The sequence below is a fragment of the Zootoca vivipara genome, chromosome 7, assembly GCF_965207765.1.
Source record: "Zootoca vivipara chromosome 7, rZooViv2.hap1.1, whole genome shotgun sequence".
Classification (NCBI taxonomy): domain Eukaryota; kingdom Metazoa; phylum Chordata; class Lepidosauria; order Squamata; family Lacertidae; genus Zootoca; species Zootoca vivipara.
In genome coordinates this window covers 63,392,497-63,412,278 of record NC_142590.1, presented here as the reverse complement: position 1 = coordinate 63,412,278, position 19,782 = coordinate 63,392,497, and the positions used below count along the sequence as shown (strand labels likewise).

The following is a 19,782-nucleotide window of genomic DNA, read 5'->3' as shown; positions in this document are numbered from 1 at the left end:
AAGTTTGCTGACCCCTGAAGTAGATAAATAGGTACCGCTCCGGCGGGAAGGTAAACGGCATTTCTGTGTGCTGCTCTGGTTCGCCAGAAGCAGCTTTGTCATGCTGGCCACATGACCTGGAAGCTGTATGCCGGCTTCCTCGGCCAATAACGTGAGATGAGCGCCACAACCCCAAAGTTGTCCGCGACTGGACCTAATGGTCAGGGGTCCCTTTACCTTTACTTTATCTTCCAACCAGACAAGCAGGAGGCATGATTACTGCTCAAGGCACTGAAGGTCCAGGAAAGGTTATGGCCTGGAAATATGTGCAAGAGAATTAAGGAAGCCAAACAGAGAGACCTGGAGGGCTTTTGGTGTTGAGGTTCCTCACTCCCCATGTTACACCTTTACATTGCACTCCCAGTGTACTCCGACCAGTGTACAAGGCAGACATACCTTCTACGCACATACTAAAAACTCTGGACATGCTGAGTACAGGACACTGCAAGACATGGTTGATAAGAACAGTCAGTGAGCAGGAAATGAGGAGAGTAGATTACTCAGGATTGGATTAGTCCCCCAACTTCTAGGTTGTTCTTTTTCTCAATTTGGATCAAAGCTATTTAAAAAAAATGGGGGGAGAGCACATCAAAACACAGCATTTCATGAGGATAAATATGGATTATGCAGCTAATGTGCTGTGTGCCCTGCCTTCCAAACCAGCAAGGTGAATGTTCCAGATGCAGAGGGAAACAAGGCTTTGATCAACAATCAAGAGGCCATAACTGATTGCTAGAAGCAGCCTTTGTTAAGAAGAACATCAGTCCCTTCCGGGGGGGGGGGTCACTCTTTTGTCTCTAAAACGGGTAGACTAGGGGCCCCTCGGGATGGGGAGGAGTCCCAGAGAGCTGCCTTTGCACCTGTTTCCCTGGGTATTTTTAGAGCACATATGAGGAGAACACAACTCTATAGTCCAAGGAGGACAATGCTTGGCATTTTAATCCATGTTGCTATTATGGTGTGGGCAGAGAATACAGGAAAGATATTGAAAGGCAGTGACAGGAGTGGTGAGCCCAGGACCCTTCCCTGCAACACCAACACCACCCTGTTTTCTGTGGGAATGAGCAGCAATCAGAGCAGCAATGAGCCATCCTCATTCAAACCCAGCCTTCCCCAATCAGGTGCTATCCAGAAGTTTTGAACTACAGTTCCCATCATCCCCAGCCAGCAGAGCCGTGTTGTCTGGGACTGATGAGAGTTGTAGTCTGAAACATCTGGACAGCACTAGGTATGGGAACACTATTCTAATTTATTGTCTATGTATTACATTTGTATACAACTTGACCTTAAATATTGTTGCACGCCACCCCAATCTATGTGCAGTGTGAGATTCCAGGGGTTCCTTCCCAGAGCTCATCCAGGGTTTGTATTTCCTTTTGGAATGAGGGACAGCAGAAACTGTGGTGTCTTTATGATATATGGTTTATTTACACAAATATACAAGCTGATGGAGGGGTTCACAGCATTAACACCACAGGAGGGTCTTCCTTCCCCCATCGCTGCAGCCTTGGATTGAAACAGAAATCCAGTGTTCCTCTTACTCTCTCTGCTCCTTTTCTTCTGGCTCACATCACTTAACTCTCAATTCTCACCTTTCTCTTTTTCTAACTACCAGCCGGTTGATGCTCACACAGACTAGGGTTGCCAGACTCAATAGAGGACAGGACTTCTGTGCCTTTAATTGCCCTGCTCTCTTTTGAGTCTGGAAACCTTAAAGAGAAACCAGCAGACCCTTTGTTTAATTTCCAAGCAAATGGTCTGCTGGTTTCTCTTTAAGGTTTCCAGACTCAAAAGAGAGCAGGGCAATTAAAGGCACAGGAGTCCTGTCCTCTATTGAGTCTGGCAACCCTAACACAGACCCACTTCCTTTCTTCTCCTCAATGGTCCATCACCCAGGAGGTCACCTCAACAGCGAGCTAGCCTGGCTTAGATTTTAACACTCACTGGATCCAAGGGTTGTGGAGTGTCTGTGTACAGCTTTGCTCCCCAAACTCATAACAAGATATAAAAGGGTGTGCATGGCCCTTCCCTGCCCTCTTAATTTTCACAGCAGCTCTGTGAAAGGGCTGTGAAAAAGTGCCTGGCCAATACCACCCCATGAACAACATAGTAGGGCTGTATACACTCAAGACAGTTAAAGTGCATCCTCCCACCCCATAGGAATCCTGGAAGCTGTGGTTTGTTAAGGCTGCTGGGAACTGTAGCTCTGTGAGGGGTTAAACTACAGTTCACAGGATTCTCGGGGCCAGGGGGAATGTGCTTTAAATGTATGGTGTGTACACAGCTGAAGTCTCTTTGGTCCTGACCATAGCTGTCAGGTTTTCCCTTTTCTCACGAGGAAGCCTATTCAGCATAAGGGAATTTCACTTTTAAAAAGGGAGAACTTGACAGCTATGGTCCTGACACTAGAACTACTCACAACTAGGTGCAGATGCCTGAAGATGGAGATTGGACTCAACCCATCACTAATTCTGAAACTTCCTGGCCAGTCCTTACTGTACTTGACACCAAAGCAGAATCCTCTAATAAGATACATGCTCCTCATTAACATGTGGGGACGAATAGAAGAGTTAATTTCTTTGCTGAATTCCACCCCTACATTTGGTAGCTAACCAATCACAATGCAGGAGGGACAATGGCATAGTTAGATTTTAGCATGGATCTAAGGCAGGGGTCAGCAAACTTTTTCAGCAGGGGGCCGAAACACCAGGCAGGCCCCACAAATAACCCAGAGATGCATTTGAAATAAAAGGACACATTCTGCTCATGTAAAAACATGCTGATTCCCGGACCGTCCGCGGGCCGGATTTCGAAGGTGATTGGGCCGCATCCGGCCCCCGGGCCTTAGTTTGGGGACCCCTGATCTACTTGCACTTCGTGCTTTCGAACTGCTAGGTTGGCAGGAGCTGGGACCCACAGCACCACCCACGTCCCTTTGGGAAGATAGAAAGATGGCATTTAGAAACCTCTGACTTTTGCGTGGCTAGAATGCAATCTACTGTATGGAGGAAAGAGTCATATCCCTGACCCATCCACTGATGGCATGTGGCCCCTGCAACGTTGCTCATGAGAGAATGCGGCCCTCAGGCTGGAAACGCTTCCCCACTCTCATTATAACATGTACGCAGTGCAAAGTGTAGTGTGCACGTAATGTATACACAATGTGTGGGTGTGGGGTCTGCTGCATCTCTAGACATCGCCTCTTGCTCTGTGAATGCAGGCGTCCCAGAAGGGTATCTGTATCTGTTCTATTTTTACTGACCAGTTGCGGTCTGGCTTCAGCTTAATACCCCCATCCTTTCCTCATCTCCTCACAGTCTGAAATCTTCCATCCTTCAGCCAGCACCTCCCTCCCGCCTGGACTGCGCTAGGTAAGGTGTTTTCATCAAAGGGTTAGCCTTGGGGCGGGAGGTATAGTCATGTGTTGATTTATAGGTTGGAGCAGAGAGAAAGAAATCACCACCTTATTTTGCTCAAGGCAATGAGAATACCAGCTGGTTGAGCAGGAGCTTTGGAGGGGATGCACCCAGGCAACTGCCATTAAAACCAATTACACTTGCGGTGCCAATGGCATGTAGGCACTAATGCAGACGCAGGCTGGTTGAGATGGTTTTCCCCTCCTCCCCTTTTCAATCTGGAGCACTTTGCAAATACTAGGCAGATAGATTAGCCAGGAGCTTAAGGGCAGGTTTCGGTTGGTGAAGCGTTAGATCTGAAGAGAAACGCTTATGAAAATTCCCCAGAGCAGATGGCAGTGATCAGATTCCCTGATGGAAAAGGCATTGCACGAGGGGACTGGGTGTCTAACAGGATCCAATAGGCTCTTGGGGAAATTGGAATTCTGAAAAAAACAAATTGACTTTCTCCCACATCAAATTCCAGCTCTTTTGTAGATGACAGGTGCAGAAATGGTGCTAATTATTTTTATGTCTTCATTTGTGGTGAGTGCATCTATAAAAGTCTATGCTGAGTTTGCCTTCTCTGTCTATTTTATTGTGGATACTTACATTTTGTTAACACCATGGTGGTGTCAAAGAAATTTGCTGACTCCCAACAGAACTTCGAGAGAACTTTGCTTATGCCAGGGTAATTTATCTAGCAGAAACTAAACTGGAGGAATTGTTCCTGAATGCCGTCCATAGTGATACGGAGAGCACTGAGACAGTTCATTTGAAAGAGCAAAATGATCGAGTCACAGATGTGTATTCCACAAGTTCCATACCTTTTCCCGAGTGACATTTATGGAGCATGAAGCTACCAATAGCTACGAATCACAAGTCAGAAGAATGCTGCCATGCTCACGTCCTGCCAGTGGGTTTCTCATAGACATCTGGTTGGCCACTGTGAGAATAGGATGCTAGACAAGATGAGCGTTGGGTCTGAGCCAGGAGAACCTTTCGTATGTTCTTATGAATGGATATCTTATTTGTGGAAGACATGGGCTCCACAGATGCGCTGAAGGACTTAAAGGTAGAAGCTGCTGAGCAAAAAGCGGGCATATATATGAGCCGTCAAAGCGGTGTCAAGCCGTTTAGAGAGTAGGAATGAAAATGAGGCTTTTGCAGCTGAACAAAAGAAATTCTATGGTCAAATTATGGATGAAAAATTGTGATATTGCCAAGTGTGCAGCAGTATTAGAAATACTGCAATATTCAAAGTTACCTCTTCAGCCCTATAGTCAAAGGAATCCTGAGAATCATGGGTTTCATTACAATCGGATTTCCCATTTTACATTTACTTATGCTTACTTTACATTTATTTAGAATGGTTTCGGATAGGCAGTCATTTTGCCGAAGGCTAGTACGCTGCAGGGAATTTTGGAGCTCTTAAATCTTTTATGCTACCTATAAAATTGCTCAGATGCAAGCAAGCTTCAAATAATCTGAGTGTAAACCAGCTTCTTAAGAGAATGCAAAAGTGAGACCAAAAATGCATTATGAATTTGAATTGAATTTTTATTTTAAAAAAAAGACACATGAAATTTGAACGTGTGCATTCATCTAAGACTCATGTGTTATAAGACTTGGATTTTCACATACTTGATCCCTCTCAGGGAAGTTCCTTATCTTACCCTCCAAAGTGTCAGTCAACAGAAATAATTTTGTAAAAATTGAGGGACTGAGAGGGGTTGTGAGCAATTAGCATTCGAGAAGTAGCTAAGCCCTTGAAGCCAAGTTGCTGAATTGTAGATATGCTTGACATGGCACAGCCTCCTGTCTATGGCATTTCTTGCTCTTTGAATTTGAGGCTGACCTCCTGCACATCACAGCTTTGCTAGTATCTCTCTCCATGGCAGCAGAAGGTCCAAAAAAGTAAACAATAGAGGTGTGCTGGCTATCAGAGACATTCTGGGAGAGTAATGCTCCATCTTGACCAGAAGTCTCTAATTTGATCAGATGCTAGCCTGTCTTGTGTCTTCTGCTTCTCCCTGCCTCTTACGTATTTAGATGATTCGGCTTGGAATAGCACAGCAAATGCCTGAGCAGAGGTAGAAAAACTCTCCTGGGTTGCCTAGGACCTCATTTTTCTTAGCACCTTGTGTGGGACAATTGTATTTTTTTTGCATCTTCAATTAGTGGACCTCTAAGAACTGGTGGAATGATTTTACCAGAAGTTAATTGGAACAAGCCATCCATATAGTCTAAATGCTGTTCCATGGATACACAATATAGAGTGTGCCCAACCTGATATTTAAAAGGTAGGACCAAATACCCTGTTTCCCCTTTTTTAATACGTAGTCATAAAGTAAGCCATGGCAGGGTTTTTAAGTATTTGAGAAATATAAGACATACCCCGAAAATAAGCCATACTTCCGCGCCGCGGAAACCAACCTCCACAGGCACCTCCACTCACAGAGTCACTCCATGCAGCCAGCACTGCAGGAGCGCGATCAGCTATGATGAGGCGCTCCAAGAGCTCCGCTTAACAGCTGATCGCGCTCCCGCCTTGCTGGCTGCATCCCCGCGCTCTGCCTTCTCGTCCACCGCCATCCCTGCCACTTCCGTGCTTGCCGCCACTGCTGGGCTCACTGCTTCTTCCTTGCCTGGCCCGGCCAAGGAGCTTGGAGCGCCCTGCAGCGGCGGGCGGAGCGCATGAGCCAGCGGCCTCTGCCTGGCCCGGCCAAAGACGCCTGCCACCCCGCCACCCGGAACTGGGGGCTGCTGCAGCGCCGAGCACTCAAGACAGCCCAGCAGTGCCCTGAGCCAGCGCCCTGAACCGTAAAAACCGTACCGGTAATAAAAAAATAAGACATCCCACCAAAAGTAAGCCACCCTGTGTTTTTTGAGGGGGGAAAAGTTATAAGACGGTGTCTTAAAAAGGGGGAAACACGGTAGGTACAACTACGTAGGTTATGTGAGTGACTACTCTTTGGATTTGGGGTAGCAGTACCAGGCAGCACCTGTAGGGGGAAAGTATCCTCATCATTTCTAGCCATCTAGATCAGGCATCCCCAACCTTCGGCCCTCCAGATGTTTTGGTCTACAGTTCCCACCATCCCACAGGACCACTGGTCCTGTTAGCTAGGGATCATGGGAGTTGTAGGCCAAAACATCTGGAGGGCCGCAGGTTGGGGATGCCTGATCTAGAATATAGAATAATGACCCACTGGCACTCTGCAGTTTTATCACTGGCTTAGCTCCATAAAGTTTTGCAGAAACACTACAAACAAGGTACATATCTAGTTGAGATTCCTGTATATCAGGGGGTTGGACTGGGGGGGTTGGACCCTTGGGGTCCCTTCCAACTCTACAATTCTCTGATTATAGTGTTATCTATTACCAAACGATTAAACATTAAATAAACACATTGAAAGCTTAATTGCTGTTTCAACAGATTGTTGTTATTCAAAACCTGCCTTTTTGAAATGCCTGAGGCCATTTTGCAAGATGGCTGGCACACACACACACTCTTCCACATACAGAAGCTGACTGGACTGACCGATAAATATTGCTTCTACACTAGTGACCAGACGATGCAGGTCCACCACCTCATCTGAAGGTGGCAGGGTTAGCCGTGGGGATGCAGGGGAGGCTGTGTGTCACTCACACTTCTGGCCCACTCCACAGCTAGATGCATCCTACCAGCACCCACCACTTGCTGTCCATCTCATTCTGTCTTATGAGTGGGTCCTAGGCAGGTGGTGCCCTCATGGACTCCAGGTACAAAAGCTGAGGCTGCTGAAGAGGCCAGAGGCCACCTTGGTTGTGAGTCCTGGAGAAACTGCTCCCTGCCTTGTAGGCCTTTTTTGCACCTGGACTAGGAGGGTGGGGCCTGGATTGACTCCAGCTACAAAAGCTGAGGCTGCCGAATAGGCTCTTGGGCTGGCGTATTGTTTAGGGTTTTTTGTTCAGGGCTTGTTGCTGTTATTGCCATTAATTTTCTGTATCTTTGTTGTAGATCTTATTATGATATATGTGCAAATTGTTCAACTTGGTTTTGGTTTTTTGATGTTTTATTTATTGTTTATGACAACTTTTGTTATATAGTCACTATGTATTTTTTTCATGTTATAAACCACCTTGAGCATGGTTTGAACTATGGAATGGCAGCATGCAAATAAAATTATGTTTGTGTGTAGGGCTGACCCTGAACTTGTGCTGGTGTTTAAAGGTTAGGTTTCAGTTTCATTTTTTATTGCTGATTATTTTTCTTTCAAATTGTAGGCACACAATTCAATTGCACGATGCCTGAACAGTAAGTAAGATAAACAACAACCACGTCTGCCTGTCGCCACTTCAGGTGTCCTCCATTTACATCTATTTTGGATCTTGCTTCCTGGATTCCTCTTCTGACTTTGGCCTAAATTAACTCATGCATGACACCTGGCACTTAGAGCGGAAGTAGATTTGGGAGACTTGTCCCGAGGAATGCTGCTGAAAAAGATGTCAGCTCCACATTCAGTTCTCTCCTGTTCCCCAGAAATGATTTAGGTAGATCATGAATCGCCAACATGGCACCTATGAGCACACTGGCACCCTTGTCTCGTTGCATCCGCCATGGAAAGTAGGCTTGAAAGAAGCCTTCTATTTTAGCCAAATAGAATTAGGCTTTCTTCAAGCCTAATTGCCACTTGGGAAGGGCAGTTTTGGGCAACCGAACTGGTGAGTCAATGGTTAATACTTCCCACCCCAACTGCAGCCTCCAATTGCTGCTTCCTTGTTGCACTTAGAGTGAACAAAATCTTCCATTGGCTTCCAAAGGAGGCATTTTCCAACCCTAATAGTTGTGCGCATAGGAGCCAACTCCTAGGGGCTGTGGGGGCCAGGCCCCCACAAAGTTGATGGGCATTTCCACTCAAAGGGTGTGTCCGCATTGTGTCATGTTCGATTATGCAGGGTGGGGCTTACCTGCCCCCCCAATTTTTTAAAATCAAATTTGGCACCCCAGGTTGTGGGGTTGGGGAGTGATCTTCTTGGAGAGCTTAGGAGGGAAGATTTGCTGTTGGCTACCCAGCTGGGCATTCCAAGAAGATGCCCACTGCCCCAGGGTGTGTGTGTGTGTGTGTGTGTGTGCGCGCGCGCGGACACACACGCATATGTGTGTGTGGCTGCATATGTGTGTGGTTGTGTTGTATGGTTGCATACATGTCTGAGGGATGTGCATCAGTGTGGTGTGTGTACATCACAGTTTCTCCAGTTTGCACATGTGACCAAGGACTTGCAAAGTTGATAACTCAAGAGAAACATGAACCTGTTTCAGAGGTTCACCTGTATCATAGTGGGGAAACAAGGAGAGTTGACCAGTGGGAGGAAAACAGAATGTGATACAGGGCTGTTGCTTTCAATGGCAATCCCATGACCAGTGCCATATCAAGATTTGTTCTAGTGCAATCCTATGCATGCTAGCTCAGACATAAGCCAGGACACACTATCATTTCACAGTGGGCAATAGTGTCCTCAAACACTCCCTAGTGTGAATTGCGCATGCCCCTAAATTCTCTGTGATGTTCAAAGGTTCCGTTGTAGGTCACATCCTACATTTAAAGCTCACTTATACCACTTCAACAGCCACAAAGAATCATGGGAACTATAGTTTGTTAAGGATGCTGGGGATTCATCAGGACCCTTGACGAATTACAGTTCCCAGGGTTCTTTGGGGGCAACCACCATTGCTGAAGTGGTATAAGAGTGCTTTAAAGGTATGGTGTGAAGAGAAAAGCATTCCCCAAAGGTAGAAAGTCTGAAATAATAGCTCTCAGGCATTAGTTTCCAATACTGCTAAATTCAAAAGGCCATGGCATGTCAAATACAGTCAGATATCAAGGGTAAGACATGAAATTTTGAACTCAGTGATCATTGGCTGAATAGCAAATATTCAGAGGCTGCCTAGCGAGTTTACTTATAAAAGAATTTTGAGTTTTGAGAGCGTTAGTAAGACTCACAAACCACTTCTACAAACCAGCCACTAGATGGCAGAGAAGAACCTACACTTCCCAAGCTTAGAGGCAAGGTTCTAAAATGGGATTTAGCAAAGGAATTGTTCCTTTTCTCTGTCCCTTAGGCTGGAGGTAGCCAGTCCATTCAGCCCTTTTGTTTCAGGGATGTCATCGCCCACTACTGGAAGAGTGGCACAGCTCCCCCACTGACAACTAATCCATGATCCCACTAGTAGATGTGACCATAAAGTGGGGAATCTCTAGGTTTGAAAACAGCTGTGGATATCTATGTCAACGTATAAAATAGGATGCTTCTCTTTTATGGAAAACCCCGTGAGAATGTGTGGTGTTTAATTTGGGTCCAAGAACAGCTGAACTGTAGAGAAATACTGAATAACATCTAAATTGCATGTCTAAATGAAAGCAAAACAGCCATATTCCCAGATAAGGTCTTACTAGGGATGGAGACGGGAATTCAGTTCAATTCACATTTTGAGGTGAACCTTCCAAATCTGCACTTCGCAAAACAATTTGTGACCCAAAACAAAGCATAGGGAGGGTAGGAAAATTCCAACTTCTTCTGGAAATCGCTGGATTAGTGGGAAGTAGAGGTGTGATGGGTTTACTTTTCCATACAGTAGCAATTCTATTCTTCTCTTGAGCAGAAGTTTATATTCCTCATATTCATTCTGTTTTCTCCTGTCTTTATTCCTCCACCCAAATGAACTTCTGCAGGGAGGTAAGTGTTGCGCCTGGGTTCTTTTTTTATTTTTCGGTGCAACTCTGCAACTGATTGCAAAACGTATTTGTTCTAAAGTGGCTTTCCTTTATTTACATATTTCTTCTTTCTCCCTCAGAGGAAATCCAAAATCACAGCCTCGCGCAAACTCCTTTTGAAGGTGAGTCGGGATGCGACCCCAGATCCTCTTAGAGGTCACAAACCAGCTACGGTGCTTTTGTTAAAGTGTGCTGCACACAAGAGAAGCTATCCTAAGCAAATGTTGGGGATTGTGTAGGAATTCCACCATTGTAGGGGGAGCCTGTGAGACGTTTGCGTTGACCTATGACAGAACTCACATCTCAGAAAATGTGGAAGCGCTGATTTTTTTTTAAAAAATGATCTTTTGAAGGATCCCTCTCCTTGTCTTTTTCTTTTATTTAGAACTTGTCTTAATTTTAAAAAAATCTCAAAGTGATGTAAAAGCTAGAAATTAAAAACAAGACAAAAGAATCTCAAAGCAATGTACAAAACAGAAAACAAATACAATACAATATTAATCAATTAACAACCTATTAAAATAAACATTATACTATTAATTAGTAACACTCACTACTACTAATTTATTTATACCCCGCCCAACTGGCTGGGTTTCCCCAGCCACACTGGGTGGCTCCCAACATAAAATAATAATAATAATAATAATAATAATAATAAAGTGATAAAACATCAAACATTCAAAACTTCCCTAAACAGGACTGCTTTCAGATGTCTTATAAAAGTCAGATAGTTGTTTATTTCCTTGACATCTGATGGGAGGGCATTCCACAGGGCGGGTGCCACTACCGAGAAGGCCCTCTGCCTGGTTCCCTGTAAACAAACACACAGCCATCCTTATCCCTCAGTACAAAATCCCCAGCCAGTCACTTTGTATGACAAAGGCAGCTGGACATACCTCCTGGAATCCTAATAAGATGGGGGAGCTGTGTGCCAATAGGACTCTCCCTCTGAACAGCAGTGAGGAACTTTATCTCATCAGTATTCCGACTGCACAGGCTCTCATCCTGAACTATAAACATTCAGTGCCCTGCTGACCATCACACCAACTACTGCAGCCTCCAAGCCTTCCAAAGGAACAGGCAGCCAACAGAGCAGGGGAGGGGGGCGTTGGTGGGGAAAGAGAAACAAAACCTCAAAGCCTACAAATTTCTTTCTTTCTTTTTTAATAATAATTTTTATTGATTTTATACATTTTATACATTCAGAGAGAAAAAAGAAAAAAAATACAAACACTATAAAAATATACATAAAAAGAAAAAAACATACACACACACACACACAAATACGCACAATAACAATACCTATAATCATTTTAATTTTCTTCTAAATTTCAAACCATTGTTTCTGGGACTTCCCCAAGTCCCCCCCTATTTTTTTTAAATAATAATTTTTATTGATTTTATACATTCAGAGAGAAAAAAGAAAAAAATACAAACACTATTAAAAATATACATTAAAAAACATACCACACACACACACAAATACACACAATAACAATACCTATACAGTAATCATTTTAACTTTCTCAAAGCCTACAAATTTCAAATGTTTCGACTTCTTTGTCTCAGAGTTTGATGCTGGCTAAAGCTAAAGAACAGTGGGAACAAGAGCAAGTGGACAAACAAGGAGAAAAGGAGAGGTATTTGGCAGAGAGGGTCTCACCTCTGCGGACCAGTGGACTTTCGTTTGCCCAACTCCAGGTACTCTCTTGGTTGAGGGAGCTGTGTGGAAGTAAAGATGGCTTCTGAAGACTTGCTGATCTTGTTGAGCATTATGGAGCTCTGATGAGCCATACTAGGAGTTAGGTCTCCAGCTTGTGCTGTATTTTTTTGCCTTTGGACTCAGCTACATTAGTAAAAATAAAAAGTTATAAATGCATTATAACACTGTGAAACCAGATGGTGTTGTAGAGCTGAAATTGGAACTCTAAGAAATTTTCCATTGTGAGCTTTGAAATCTCTCTCTCCCCCCCCCCCCGAGCATTTATAGAGCGTTTTTAAAATAACTGTGTAGATGCAGCCAGAGGTAGATAAGAAGTCTCTTCCTTCACACTGGAGATGTTCTTATTTAGACCAGAGCTTTGAGGTGCTTAAAAGAACTGTCTCAAGGGGAATATATCAATTTATATGTTTAAACTGAGATGGTTTGTATTGACAATTGTTGTACTATTAATGTCAGCAGATGTTTTATTTTTATTTTGTCCGGTTTCTTTTTCTTTCTTTGCCAAATTTGCTGTTGAGAGACTCCCCCCATTACAAAAATACATCATATCTTCCAGATAAGAAGGAAAAGTAAAATGCCTTCTTGTGTAGTAGTTCTATCAAAACTAGTCCTGGAGAAAAATGCCAGCTCACCCGTTTTCCTTTCAACCTCTCTCTCTAGGATCTGTGCAGAGAGCTACATGAGAAGGTAGATGTTGTGGATGAGGAGCGATATGACATTGAAGCAAAATGTAACCACAACATGCGGGAGGTAAGAAAACAAAATGACATCTGCTGCTATCTTCACAATATAACAGTAAATGTGCATTGTTGTATTCTTGGGCTCAGGAGCTGGTTCTTAGGGCAGTTAGGCCTGAGAGAACGGAGGTGGAGATCTCTGGTTTGAACTGAAAACAGGAACATTCACCACCTCCTGGAACATCTATAATCATTCTGGATTTTTTTTTTAATGAAGCCCTTGGGCTGATCATGTGTTCTAGTTTGTCACCATTCAGAAGCTCTCTTGACATTCTCAGGTTTGACATTCCTGGTGCAGGAGCTGCTTAACAAAGTGCACAAAGATAGTGGGAAAAGGAGACCCAGTGTGCCTTTTCTATTTTGTTTGAGCGTGGCAAAAGATTCAGGCATGAAACTGCCCCCAGGAATGCCTCTCCAGAGCTGTCCGCATGTTTGCTGCCGGCTCCGCCTCCTATTTATGCAACTGGCCCCACCTCCCAGTGGAGCTGATTGGTTAACTGAGGTTTGGCGGGAACCTCCAATGACTAGCACAGGGAGGCAGGCCAGCCCAACCAGCTGGTGGGTCCCACGTGGCCCAGGTTGCTGCACGCGGTCCCGCAAAGGGCGCCCACAAAGGAAGGTGTGAGGGCTCACTGTTAGCACTAGGGGATTCCCAGAGCATCCATTCCTGCAGCAGAGAAAGATAGTCTGATCACGCTAACTCCTTCCTGTTTAGAAAAAAAAGGCTTGACCAACTTAACTTTAGACCTTGCATGCCCATTAATGACCTTATGAGGCTTCTTTTCTGATCTCCTGTTCTGCAGATTAAAGACCTGAAATTGAAGGTGCTTGACCTTCGGGGAAAATTCAAACGTCCTCCCTTGAGGAGGGTCCGTGTCTCTGCAGACGCTATGCTTAGGGCTCTGCTTGGCTCTAAGCACAAAGTATCCATGGACTTGAGAGCCAACCTCAAGTCTGTCAAAAAGGAGGACACAGAAAAGGTCAGTGGTTGCTTCTTAAAGAGATTATGGAGGAAAGGTTTACCTGTGTGCTGACCTTCTTTCAACTTTCAACTGGCTGCATGATAGCATGATAATGCTATCCTTTGGATATTCCCAACCATCTAAATTCAAGGGAGCAGTTGCTAAAGAAGACCCACATGGAGCACATTCACATAGTCCAAATTGGAGGTCACCAGAGCATGGACAACTGAGGCCAGGCTGACACATGGCCAGACCCCCTCTGTGGTAGATTGTTTATTTGAGCTGCTCATTATCTGTGGTCTGTACATCTCCTCATGCTGACCTTTCTACTGTGTCTTGTTTTGACTCACGGTCAAGACAGTCCATGATTGATTTAGCTGTTTGAAGAGTTGTGCTACGCACTTTTGAAATAGTTCATTTGTGGCAGCTGCACACATACTGAAGGGCTGAAATCATGGACGAAGGCTGCTGAACCCACGTCTTCCCACACCTACTGATCCCTATCTCAATGGTAACATTTGTAAGTAGCCTTCGAGTGAGCTGAAAGTCTTCACACTTTGCTTTTCTTAGGAGGAAAAATCACTGCTTGGACCAGCATATGGGGATCTGTTTCGAATATTAGCTTTTCCAATATCAGTAGTTAACAGAAACTATTTCATAATACATAGAGGAGCTCACCACACATACAGTGTGTTTTGCAAGCTTGCATATGGAGGAAGCAAATATTAATGTTCTGGCTCTTTGTCTTTATTACTCATAAAGTCATTCAGATCTGAAAAAAATGTCAGCATGCGGTAAATTCCTGATAAGGAGCTGGCCCAGACACTGGTGTGCCTGCCAAACACTGGCCCAAACTCTGGCACAATGCCATTTAGGCTCAGAAGATGCCTTGAACCCGATACCCAAAGTATCCCATGGTTAACAGAGCATGCTAAGCTCCCTGAACACTAGCGTGGGCCTCTCTTTCCAACCTCTAAGGGTGTGGTAGCCATACAAGGAGCTTGTGTGTTTTGGTTCCCAGCCTGAAGGGAGCCTGACACCAGCTTCACCCAACTCGGTAGCCTTCAGATATTCTGGCCTATAGCTCCCATTTCTCCTGACCATTGGCCATGCTGGCTGGGGCTGATGGAAGCTATAGTCCAATACATCTGGAGGCTATCAGGCTGGGAAAGGCTGGTTTAAGTAATGTTTTCTGCATGCACTGGGGGCATGTTGGGAAAATGTGGTGGTCAGTGCATGTTTGTGATGAGCCTGGCCTCTTTGTTTTATGTGGATATTATTAGGCTACCTCACAGGGTGTAGCCCTCATAAGGCAGATTACAGATAACCATAAGATACATAATGCACAATGAAACAACAACCAACTTAAAACAATGAAAACCTTAGCAAAACAATGATTAAAACGTCAACTTAAAACTCCATGTTTGGCTGTGATTATACCGGTATTTGGCCAGCCTGATATTATTGGCTTCCACCTTAAGAGGGCAAAACCAGACAGAGGGCCTTCTCGGTAGTGGCACCCGCCCTGTGGAACGCCCTCCCAGCAGAAGTCAAGGCAATAAGTAACTATTCTACTTTCAGAAAACAACTGAAGGCGGCCCTGTTTAGGGAAGTTTTTAATGTTTGATGCCATACTGTTTTTAATATTCGGTTGGAAGCCGCCCAGAGTGGCTGGGAAACCCAGTCAGATGGGCGGGGTATGAATAATAAATCTATTATTAAATAATAATAATAATAATAATAATAATAATAATAATAATAATAAGACTTTCTGAACGTCTGCACAAACACATTTTACTCAACATGCAAACATTTAATCTTGGGCATGACAATGTCTGCTTATGATGGGTTGCCAGTGGGCAAGGAGCAGGCATAGTCCTCATAGAGTTGAGTATGTGTGAATTTCACTCATTCAAAAGTTCATTTGCACTGGATTCTGTGACATGTGTACACACACCCAAGCCAATTTGGATAACATCCTCTTCCAGTTGTTGGAGAGAGGCAAGATGTTATAATGCAGAATGCAAAGTCCCAACTCACGGCCTTTGAAAATTCTGCCTAATCCTTTTCCTCTGAATTTTGAGATGCCATGGGCATTACCCACCCACCTTCACCTTCACAGCCATGAGGACTAGAAACTTTGACATGAAAGTAGAGTTCTCAAGATGCCAAAGTCCGTGCACCACACTGCACTTAATTGGTGGTTAAGGTGGGATCACACAATGCACATACAGCTCTGGTGCTATGAATTTGCCCTTACTATACTGTTCTCATGGTACTAAGGTAAGGTTCCTGGTTTCTTTACAGGAGCGTCCTGTAGAAGTGGGTGACTGGCGTAAGAATGTGGAGGCCATGTCAGGAATGGAAGGCAGGAAGAAAATGTTTGATGCTGCCAAATCGCCAACAGGACAGTGAGAAGTATGACAGTCTTACTTTACTCCTATATATTTAGTTTCCTATCCATAACAATTTTGCTATCATTGGTAAAGGGTTCCAGTCTCAGCATCATCACAATATATATCCTGACTGATACTTCCTTGAATGCAGAAGCCACTCAGTGGGCAATGTTGGGCAATTGAACCATTGAATCATGGATATACAAGCAGCACCATTTTCCTGGCTCCATTCCTGGCTCCATTCAATAGTGGAAGTTTAGGCTGTGCCTTCTTTCTTTCTTTCTTTCTTTCTTTCTTTCTTTCTTTCTTTCTTTCTTTCTTTCTTTCCTCTTTAATAACTACTGCCTGTTTATGTAAAACAGGTTCAAACTTATTTGGTGGCACACACTAGATAATATATGTCAGGGATAGGGTACCTGTAGCCTGCCAGGTGGGGCTGGATTACAACTCCCATAATCCCTGAATAAGGTTGGAAGGCTCTGTAAATTTTGTTTCTTTTGGTTCCTCCACATTTCTGCAGAAAATTGCATTTAAAAAAAAATCCTCAAGAAACCGCTTCCTCATTTTAGTGAGAATTTCTCCCAATAAAAACATTTTGCATGCAGTTTTGATTAATGTACAATCAAATGCAAGCAGTTTCTCCTAATATAGTGTATTTTTGGATGTTATTTTCACTGTTCATTTTCATGCACATTTCCCCCTGGCATATACATTATCGTTTAGTTGGAGAACTGCACTGCAAAAAGCCAAATAAGTGCGGATTTTGGAGGATGGCTGTGTTTCCGTTCTCAAAACAGTTTCAGAGAATGTGAATTGATAAATTTGGCTTTCAATGTGAACTGAATCAAATTTCTTCCCCATCTCTATCCCTGACCATTGGCCATGCTGACTACAGATGATGGGAATCACAGATTCCCCACTGCAGTTCTACGAGGTGCTTTGCATCTCACAACAATCATAAAAAAATAGAGTGGCAGCCTCACAGCTTTGGAAAGAGGAGATGTGATACCATGCCTCAATGTTTACAAGCCTGAACATGAGAGTGCCCTATTAAGATGCCAGCCGGGACTCAGAAAATTGACTTGCTGATAGAGTTATGGACATACCGATCAGGGCACTGAATCGTTGTCTCCGAGATAATGATGGCAAACAACTTTTGAATCTCCGAATATATCTGTTCAGACACAAAGCTTTTAATTATTTCATATTTTCTGCATGCCATTCAGTGTCAGAAACAGTGATCCAAATCTCACTGAACTGTTTTAGAACCAGTCAGAGTCAGCTGGCTTCTTAACCAGTTCCACAAATTAGGAATGGTGCTCACTGCTACATACTCTTTTCCTGCATATGTTGTTGGACTCCGACTTCCATCATCCCTGGCTAGTATAGCCAAAGGTCAGGGGTGATGAGAGCTGGAGGGCACCTCATTGGCTACCCCTGCCTTAGAGACTGTATTGGAGGTTGTTGTACGATTCAGGATCAAGTCCTGAAAATCACCAGGCCAGCAGTCGCTTCTCTTTATACAATGTAGAGAGCTATCACTGCACCACATCCTCACTTCTCATTCCTAGACTAAAGATGTGGAAGAGGAAACAGGACTAAGGCTAGCAAACGAATAAAACCAGTGTGGTCTGCAAACAGAAGTCTGAAGTCTGAATCTGACCACATTCTCCTCCTGTCCCTCCATCTTCCATAGCCTTTATGTTGAATTCTGACTTTTCTGAGAAGGGATATATAGTCAGCCAGCTCATACTTAAGGGGGGAGGGGGATTCCATTCTCATTCAGCTAAAACCTGGCTGGTGAGATGACTGTGTGTAACCCAACTATCATTCCTCCTATTCACTTCCTGCTGCTGCCCCTTCCAGTAGGTTCCTGTTGGTCCAATTTTTTCTTTCCTTTTATTTAAAGCATTTTATCCCACTCTTCATCCAAGAAGCATCCCAGAGGAGCTTCCAAGATCAGTAGCAAGACAATCCTTTCTTACCGGCTTACAAGCTAAAAGACATGGCACAGAAGGGGGGGAGGATGGGCACGCAGGGATTACAATTAGGACCAGTTGGGATTGAAACAGTTCAGGTAGCCTGATGGAATGGGCACTAAGTAGCCTGTTGTTGTTGTTGTTGTTGTTGTTGTTGTTGTTGTTGTTTTAGTTCCTTGCAGTTGGAGTCATCACATGATGCTCTTGGTGCAGACAGACATGTAATACAGTGCCAAGTGATGGGATCTAGTGACACATTGCCTGGATAAATGCACTCAGTCATTAAAAGTTTGGCACAAGAAGAGCAGAAATTCTGCTGTCAGAGTTGACAATAACACAGCATAGTTTGGACCTGGGTGGTATAGCAGTGCAGAAAGCAGTGGCCACAGAAAGTGTGGGTGTAATGGTCATTATTCCTTAGTCTTTGGCCGTCGCTCAACTGTCACATAGTGTTGGCTACTTAGTCCAACCACGATGGGCATTTTATTTTATTTTATTGTTACTTAAGTTATTTATTTTATTTTGCTTGGAATGTTTGTTATTAAACACTGCTGTGTGTACAAAGGAAAAACTTCAAAGATCGTGACAGTGTCTGTGTGAACACTGTAAGTGAGGCAGTTTAATTGAACAATTGCTTTCCATTCTTTTCCAGGGCCTGCATGGAAAGATGAAGATCCTGTCGCACAGAGTCTGCACCTCTTTTTTCCCTTCCCGCCCCCCTCCCACCCCCAGTGCTCCATCACCTTGCCTCATCTTCCTGCATTAGCTGTAGAGTCGCTGCATGTACAGACATTATTAAAAGATCACTATGACTTTGCACTTCATGCCCTCTCAGCCCTTTATGAGCCCGTTGAGCTTCCTATGGAAGCACCCAGCATCTTGCTAGCCTGAGTCCTGATGATGACTATTGCAATGATCTTGCACTGCAGTCTTCCCTCCAAGGCCATATCATTGGCACTTTGCATTCTCTTAGGGACAGAGGGAGAGGCATGCCGGTTCTGAGATTATGAATCTATAAAGTGCAAAAGGAAAGAGGATCCTTTACAAATAATGCTGCACATATCTTTTGACCATACAGGGGGCTCAATTGATGCTGTAACTTACTGACTAAATGCTGTTAATGTCATTGCTAGGGAAGCTTTGGTGCTCTGTCTTTCTCAATCAAAAAGTCCCCCAGCCCTCTCCATGCTGATTCTTCTGATACATGCAGTTTGGGGAGATGTTTCTCTCTGTACATTAAAAAACAACAACACAGCAGCACTGAGTATGAATACACAGAATGTGTTTCTTTCTAGTTTCCTTGAATGCCATACATGATGGTGGGTGGATTGCGTTGTTGCTTGCGAGATCATGAGGTTTAATGGAGGTGGGAAGCGCTTGAGCCATTTCACTGTTCCCATATTGCCCATTCCACATCTTCTTGCTTCCCTACGAATAGGGCACCAGCTTGCTTTGTTTTGCCTTCTGTCTCTGGGCCCTACTGGCAGGTGTTTAATTGTGGGTGTATCCCGCAACATGTTCTAGAATGCAATAATAGTGTATTTATTAGTGATGGATTAATTCTGCTTCACAATTTGCACTGTGATGCTTCCCCTGATATTGCTGCATTAATTGCTGCTCAGATCACCCACTTCCCGACATCACATTTCTTTGTGGGAGAATTACTTTGAATGGGAGAGCTTTGAATATGCACTCCTGTCTGAAGAATGAAGAAGCAAAGTCCAGACAGATTTGCTACTACAGGATAGTGAGAATTAGGCGTGTATTTTAGAAAACAAGTTTAGGTACAGCAT

General features: G+C 44.0%; 1 protein-coding gene across 2 annotated transcripts; it reads left to right on the top strand.

The window, feature by feature from the left end:
* The first annotated feature begins 3,352 nt into the window (after positions 1-3,352).
* TNNI1 (troponin I1, slow skeletal type) lies at positions 3,353-18,808 on the top strand. 2 transcript variants are annotated; one of them, XM_060277489.2, is made up of 8 exons: positions 3,353-3,410; positions 7,704-7,738; positions 10,273-10,314; positions 11,762-11,893; positions 12,576-12,665; positions 13,456-13,632; positions 15,922-16,032; positions 18,642-18,808. In XM_060277489.2, the coding sequence occupies exons 4-7, from the start codon at positions 11,768-11,770 to the stop codon at positions 16,027-16,029; spliced, it is 501 nt and encodes a 166-aa protein (XP_060133472.2). In that variant the 5' UTR covers positions 3,353-3,410; positions 7,704-7,738; positions 10,273-10,314; positions 11,762-11,767; the 3' UTR covers positions 16,030-16,032; positions 18,642-18,808. The 2 variants fall into 2 exon arrangements, with proteins under 2 accessions (XP_060133472.2, XP_088530573.1); XM_088674447.1 differs by having other exon boundaries at positions 3,353-3,980.
* The last annotated feature ends 974 nt before the right edge of the window (positions 18,809-19,782 follow it).

Coding starts and splice junctions, on each gene's coding strand:
- TNNI1 (XM_060277489.2), top strand. CDS start 11,768: ATGCTGGCTAAAGCTAAAGAACAGTGGGAACAAGAGCAAGTGGACAAA. Junction 12,666..13,455: donor GTAACCACAACATGCGGGAG/GTAAGAAAACAA, acceptor CCTGTTCTGCAG/ATTAAAGACCTGAAATTGAA. Junction 13,633..15,921: donor AAAAGGAGGACACAGAAAAG/GTCAGTGGTTGC, acceptor GTTTCTTTACAG/GAGCGTCCTGTAGAAGTGGG.